Source organism: Lepidochelys kempii, chromosome 6 (genome assembly GCF_965140285.1).
Source record: "Lepidochelys kempii isolate rLepKem1 chromosome 6, rLepKem1.hap1, whole genome shotgun sequence".
Classification (NCBI taxonomy): domain Eukaryota; kingdom Metazoa; phylum Chordata; order Testudines; family Cheloniidae; genus Lepidochelys; species Lepidochelys kempii.
Window position 1 is genome coordinate 122,869,901 of NC_136385.1, and position 7,400 is coordinate 122,877,300.

Sequence of the window (7,400 nt, forward strand, 5' to 3'; positions counted from 1 at the left end):
AATCCAACACTTTAACAGTATAAGTAGTGGTATATGTGTCTATAGCTTGTTATTACATACACTTACTCTTTGAACTCAAACATCAAGTAGATATGCTTCACTGTCAACTGGACAATACACCAGGGTTTCTGAACTTGGTCTAGATTTTGACAACAGCATTTGCCAGTGCATTTGAGGTAGCAGAAGAGGCGGTAAGGACAAGGGAAAGGCAAAAACCCCAAGGAAATAAATAAATATTAGTCACCTGTTCTAACAGTTCCTGAGCTAACCTGAATATATATCTTGTTTACACCTGTCTAATGTCTGTAGTTTGCTTGACATAGTTGACCTTCCCCAATTTATGTGCAACATATTTACAAAAATAGTGTTGCCTACAATAACATTTCCATACAAAACTAACTATGTCAAAGGCATAGGGATAAACATCTTTTAAAAACTAAAATATTAGCTAATAAGGATAATTACTCATTGAGGGCCTGCTCCAAAGCCCGTGGAGGTTTTTCCATTGAATTCAACCAACTATGGATTAGATGGTCAATGTCTAAACTGTCTAAATGTAAAATAATTATAATTTAATTGTACATTTGAAAAACATGCTGCATACATACTCTTAAAGGTCCTTTTACTTGGTCGTCTTGCACTAACTGAGCTGAGTTATCCTGTTTCAGGATCACCTGAAAAATATTTTATAAACAGATATATACGTTTCACTTTCATACTACCAAAAAGCATGCACAACATTCCTTATGACGACATCTAAAAAGTTAGAAAATACAACCCTTATCTATCAAAATTGCTAACATTATTTAGTACAAACAATACGACATTGTTTGAATTTACAAGGAGCCCAGGTGCCATCTGAATTACCAAGTAAATACCATGCATTCAATAACTACTAACTGATTCATCAAGTTGGGTAAGAGGATCTCTCACCTAAATCGAATCTCAGATATACCACGAAAAAAATGTACAATTTTTTATACAATTATGAGGTTGGACAATAATACAATCCTGGCTTTACCTGCAGTGGGCCACTAGGCTAGAGGCTTAAGAGTTATACTTCTCTCACATCTGTAGCATTCACTATTAAAAAAGCCCCCATATTTCCAGGGGAGAGAATTTCCTGCAGAATCCACACTTTACTGCAGAAAGAAAAGGAGTACTTGTGGCACCTTAGAGACTAACCAATTTATTTGAGCATGAGCTTTCGTGAGCTACAGCTCACTTCATCGGATGCATACTGTGGAAACTGCAGCAGACTTTATATATACACAGAGAATATGAAACAATACCTCCTCCCACCCCACTGTCCTGCTGGTAATAGCTTATCTAAAGTGATCATCAGGTGGGCCATTTCCAGCACAAATCCAGGTTCTCTCACCCTCCACCCCCCCACACAAATTCACTTTACTGCAGAGTTATGATTCAGAACCTAAGGGCTTGTATACATGGTAACAGGAATCAAAATAACTAAAATCAGTTAAAATTCACAACTTTAGGTATTTTGGTATAAGTCAGTATGTGGACATTCTTTAGAGTGCCCACACACAGACTTGCACACTAAAGTTGTGAATTTAAACCAATTAAGTTTTTTTAATTCCAGTTACTGTGTACACAAGCCCTAAGTTTTCCTTCCACAAAAATTATGCTTTCAGCTCTCATGGTTGTGAGGACAACCTTGAAAATATGTAGAATCCTGTGTGGATACAAAATTTGTATCTGCATCCAACCTGCAAAAATGATCCCTGCATATAAAGCAGATATCCGCAGATTTCCAAGGTTCTAGATACAAAATTTGCACCCATTTTCGATCTGCAAAAATGGTCCATGGATTTGCAGAGCTCTAAAAATTGGATTGATGTTTGCCACTTCCTGCAGAGAGACTGCAAACAAGATCTTAAAGAGATGTAAACTGGGTCATTCATTTCCACAGGCTGTTAACTTTGAAACTTAAAGATGAATGTAAGATGTCAACATTGTTAATTATTTTACCGCTGATCATTTTAACAGAAACATCTAGCTAATGTATTTTTCCTACAATTCCAAAATGCTTCCCACATCTTTGCAGTGGCCAAGAGTCATGATCTTTGCATCTACCAAAATGTCCAAGTTCCTCCCAAAAAACTTATACAATGTAGTTATTCTTTGTCAATATAAAAACCAATGGCACACTAAAACATGAACACGAGGACATAAAATAAACTACAGTTAATATTAAAAGTGACACAGGAGCTACTGTACACATTGTATTATTCATTTTCTTATTTAAGGTGTAGCAGGCAGACCCATGTGCTTGTGAAAAGCCCTACTGAACTCAATGGACTTGGCATAGGCACAAGGTGTGGCCACGCGCACCTAACTGCAAGATCAGGCTTAACTAACTCAAAATGTCAAATTTTAAAATTTAAATGAGATAGTAGCAGGATTTCCAGTCTGTCACAGCAACATTAGAGATCCCAGGAACCGTACAGTGGAGTACACAGGGCCCTAACTATGATCCAGGGGGAAAAAACTCACATCTCAAAATAATCTAAATAGTCTGTGGACCAGTGCAGATCAAAAAAGTGGAATCCATTGCTTTCCACAACAATGCCCTCATTCAAACAGATTTTAAGAAGTGCCACCAAAATTCCATAATTTGCTTATTGGTGACAAGAGAAGAGATTTGTTTTGAAATTCAGGGAAGGTACTTTGACATAAAGTGATGAGGTCCTCTAAGCACCCAGACAGATAGGACAACAAAAGTACAAAAGCACATCGAAACTATTTGATCTAAGATGTGTACAAAAAAAGAACTGATTTCATCTAATTTTTTTGTCACTGTACTAGCTTATGTACATTGTCCTGAATGCTAGGCTAGAAGGTAGAAAATAGGAACAAAGTGCAAAGTAAATTTTTGGATCTACTCTGCATGCTGTGTAAACATGTATGTTTGGACAGTTTCATTGTTGATCTCCATCTTTTATAAAAGAGAGTGTTAAAAAAAAAAAAAAAAAAAAAAAAAGAAAGAAAGCAATTTAAAGGGAATGCCAAAACAAAAAAATGTTTCCTCCTGTATCAATGTACACTAAGTTTTAGCACAATCCTTGCCTTGGAAAGACATTGCACAGAAATTTCATACAGGTAGAGCTTGTTGCTTCGAAACCATTTAAAAACATTTGTTTACATTTAACAGACATCTCATGGACAATTCTGAAAAACCGTTCAATGGAACTAATTTTTATCTCCTCTTTGTTTCCTAGCTATAAAAAACTGAGGATGTCTGTAGGATATAGAATCTTTGCTTCTGGTTCTTGTTGCTCACCTAAAGCCATAATCCTCTATTTATGGCATCAACATTGATTACTGTGGAACTGATGTAGTCACAAACAGAAGGTTATAACTGCAAATGAGAAATAAAGTAGCAAGAGCAGATAAACTTATTTTAAGGACTATTTTTATGCTAGTACCCTTGGGAAAAAACATTTAGATGTGACAAACATAATTGCATCAATATAGAATTACTTTAAAAAAAAAAAATCTTCCCAAGAAATGTTTACAGCTTGGTATAACCATACACTAATTTTAAGGGGTATGATTTTCCTTGACAACCCTTTTAATATATTTTCTAATAAAAAAAACAAGGAAAGCAATAGCACTAATGTCATAAACACTACCTTGACTTTCACCAGCCGTTTCACTGTCTTAATCTTTGCCTCACAAAAGGCACCACGGTACTTGGCACTGACATCAGTTCCCACTGTCAGGTAGGCAGGCTCATCTGCTGCCTAACAAAGGAGAGTAAATTAGAACATGATTTAGTCTTATATTTTACAAAAGTGTATTCTGTTCAAATAAAATAAATAATAATAACAATAATAATTACTGTCTTTACAGTTGCATCATCATATATTCAAATATACACCCAAACTTTTAGTCCTACTGATCATTTCTTAATCAGATCATAAATGATGATTTATGTTGCTTTCAATATTGCAGACAGCCTAATTTTTCTTTACACTAAGATCTGACGTACGCTAAAATCTAGAACGTCAACTCTTTCCTAATTGTGGCCATTGATTTTGCTCCAATTAAATCCGTAGAGCATGTCAAGTGTTTGTTTTTTCCCCCCAGATATACACATTTTTACCAAGGTGCTGTGCATAACATTTTAACCATATTTAAAGTTTCATTGCACAGAAATTGTTTCTAAGCAAAACATACAACTTCAATCAAACAGACAGTGTAAGAAAAATGAGTGGTACAGATTTTTCCCATGTAATTATTTTCATGTCCCCATTTTGCAAGAATGTACTAATAGACATTTAAGTGCAGAAATACAATTTAAAATAGCAATTAAAAAAAAAAAACTTAAGTAACTGATGAAAAATGAGTAAGAATGAACCAGTGGTTATGGTTTGTAGCACAACTTTGCAGCATACACAAATCATTATGATCCAAAGAAATATATCAGCTTTGCCAGTAAATTTCAGCATATTGCGCTGGCTAAAAAGCTTACATCACACTGAGTTTATAGATACATTTTTTGCTCCAGGAATCTTGACGCCCCCCCCCCCAATTTTATCAGTCTCAGATGGTCTCAGAAATACCAGTTCAATAATCTCAAAGAGAACTGAAGCATACGCTTACAAACAGAGGTAGAAAGATAAATTCAAGAATGAAGATAATTTCAATAAATTGCTATGAACAAAACAATATGAAAGTGATATTTCATTCTGAATGGAGCTGCATCTCAGACAATTGCAATTTCAAAATTTATACAATAACCATAACCTTTATGTACTTAAAAATATCCTAGATTTCTGTTGTTTCAATGAAGAAAAAAAAAAAGTGTTCTATGGTGTTCTCAACAGCAGATTTTCTGAAGGAAAAACAGCAAAAGAGCTACAGAAAAGTTTGTTGTAACCTTTCAAACAAGTATATTAAATGTTATTTTTCTCGCTTGAAAGGTCTTTGTTCAGATTTATTTTTCCCCAAAAATGTATGCAAGTTTACCACATTCAAGAACATTTGTGTGTACCTGGGAATTATTATTTTACATTTTATTTTCTTTATTTGACTTTTACAATGATCAATAAAGTTATGCAAAGTTACTATATTAAAAAAACAAGCTACAGTAAAATAGGAAATCAATACATGCAATGAAATATTTTGTGTTGATAACGAACATAAATAATGAACTATTTTTTGCTTGTCTCTGCATCTAAGAAGTGTTTCCCTCCATGTTACTTATCCTGCAATTGTTAAGCCTTTGCTCTGGAAAAACTGAAACTGCTAAGGAAGGACAAAAGCTGTGGTTTTGCAAACTCACAAAAGCTACAGCCAACACAGGAAGCATTTAAAGATAGTACTCCAAATGACAACAAGTCAAAGGCATCCTATGTTTCCAAAGTGTTGTTACTGCATAGGTGAGGGATTGGGATGAGCTGCCCTTCAGTGAGGGAGAAGGGATGGGATTTCATTCCATTCAACATGTGCCGATTTCCACAGCCAACTTTATTCTGCTGTTGTTCAACGAAGATACACTGATTAAAAGTGAAACCAATAAGGTGACTGGTGCAGGGAGAAGAGAAAGAGCATAAATGCTTCCCCTACTCCTCTTCTCAGGACCTGGACAAACTTACCTTCATCTTTGAAGGTTATTTGAGGGATTCCAGCTCAAAGATTTCTCTTGAACCCAGTTACACAGAAAAAAGCTAGAAAACAAGAGAAGGAAGATGATCAGACACACATCTGCATGCATGTGGATTGATTTTAAAAGAAAACATCTTGATCTTGGGAGAACATAATTCAGCTACTAGCATATGGCAGATTATTAAACACACCCCTCCACACTGTTTACACACATCCCTCCACCCTCCAAGCACACCCACCCCTTACATCCCTAAAGCATTCCCTCCACAGGAAGCCTCCGAGCCCCACTTGCTGCCCTGCGTGTGCAGCTGGAGGGGACAGCGAGAAGTGCTGAAAAGGGGTCCTTGCTGGGGACAAATGGGCCCTTGAAGATCTGAGCAAGAAGCCGCTACTACCTCCTTTTCCTTCCCGCTTTGGCTGCCTCCTGCTCTTCCTCAGCCCCTCCGTGTGTCAGGTCGCCATTGCTCCCTCTGCCTTTGCACCATTTCAAGCAAGAAGACGCTCCACACACACAGCGCAGGCAAAAATAATACTACTACTACTAATAAGCTGCTGGCAGCCCAGCTGCTGGGACAAGGGCAGCTCCTGCGCACGAGAGACCAGGCCCCCAGCCGCCCCCTTCCCCTCTCAACTTTCTCAAGCACAAGAAGAGAGCTTAGGAAGGACCCTCCCCTCCCCTCTCCTCTCCCCCAGAAGGCTTTAGACTGGGACGCAGAGAGGAGTTAGACCAAGGGTTCCCCACACCCCCTGCCTCCCCAACTAACCTCCAGCCCCCCAACGCCTCCCCACCTCAAATACCTTCCAGCCCCTCAACGCCTCCCCACACCCCCCCTCCTCAAATACCCTTCAGCCCCCCTCCCCCCCCAACACACACAACCCAAACCCCACCGCTGCCAGGGGGTGGCCCTCAGCAGCAGCCCGCTCCCCAGCGGGGGGGGAGGAGGAGGGGGACACTCGCCCACCCAGAGGGTGGGAAGCGAGGTCCCCGTGCCCCCTGAAGCTGAGCAGGGAAGAGCTGATTGGAGACGCGGGAGGGGGGCGGGCAAGGGAAACCTGCCGACTGCCCCCACCCCCGAGAGGGCTGACGGGGGCGTTCCCCTACCCGGGGCCGGGAGATAAGGCGCCCCCGTCCTCCCTGCCGCGAAGGGGGGCCCTCAATCAGAGAAGGGAAGGGGGGAAGCGCCGGTCACCGCGCTGGGATGGGGGGGTGGAGTTCGGCGGGCGAAAGGAGTCCGGGTCCCCCGCTGACTGGAGCCGAACCGGGGGGGGGGTGTCTTGCCTCCTCCGTGACCGGGTGCGGGAGCCCCGGATCCCCCGATCGAGGGGTTTCGGGGACCCCGATCCCCCTTCCCCCGGGACGGCAGCGGAGTTGCGGCTGCTGAGCCGCTCACTGCCCTCCTGCTCCGTCCCCCTACCTTTAAACTCAGAGCCAAGTAGGGATCTGCTGCGAGCCCGGCCCAGCTCCCAGCCCCGCTCGCGGCAGGCGCCTCAGAGACAGCGGCGGCGGCGGCGGCGGCGGCGGAGGCAGCGGTGGCTCGGCTCGGCTCCGCTCCACCCCCTTCCAGCCCGGACTCGTACCGAATCACCAGCGATCAGCCAAATAACAAGCTGTTGAGCAGTATCTGCCCTGCTCGAACTCCCATTGGCCCTTCGTGACGCCCAGGGGGCTCTACCCAGCCCGGATTGGGCGCCGCGGACAGCCCCCTCCCATTGGTCACAGGATACCAGTGAGACTAGATTGGTCAACAGACGACGCAGGTAAAACA

The 7,400-nt window shown here is 41.5% G+C and overlaps 1 protein-coding gene across 7 annotated transcripts in view; it reads right to left on the reverse strand.

Annotated features, from left to right (window-relative positions):
- The window catches only part of ARID4A (AT-rich interaction domain 4A), a 65,264-nt gene extending 57,982 nt beyond the window's left edge, over positions 1–7,282 (reverse strand). For 5 of the 7 annotated variants that reach the window (XM_073349986.2, XM_073349985.2, XM_073349983.2 and 2 more), the window contains exons 1-4: positions 7,050–7,281; positions 5,625–5,696; positions 3,657–3,767; positions 609–674 (exon numbers count right to left, since the gene is read on the reverse strand). In XM_073349986.2, coding sequence (XP_073206087.2) covers positions 609–674; positions 3,657–3,767; positions 5,625–5,630 — 183 coding nt within the window. In that variant the 5' untranslated portion in view covers positions 5,631–5,696; positions 7,050–7,281. Of the gene's footprint in view, positions 1–66; positions 140–608; positions 675–3,656; positions 3,768–5,624; positions 5,697–7,049 lie in introns of those variants that run through there. The other 2 variants (XM_073349988.2, XM_073349987.2) reach the window with 2 other exon arrangements.
- Positions 7,283–7,400: the final 118 nt, after the last annotated feature.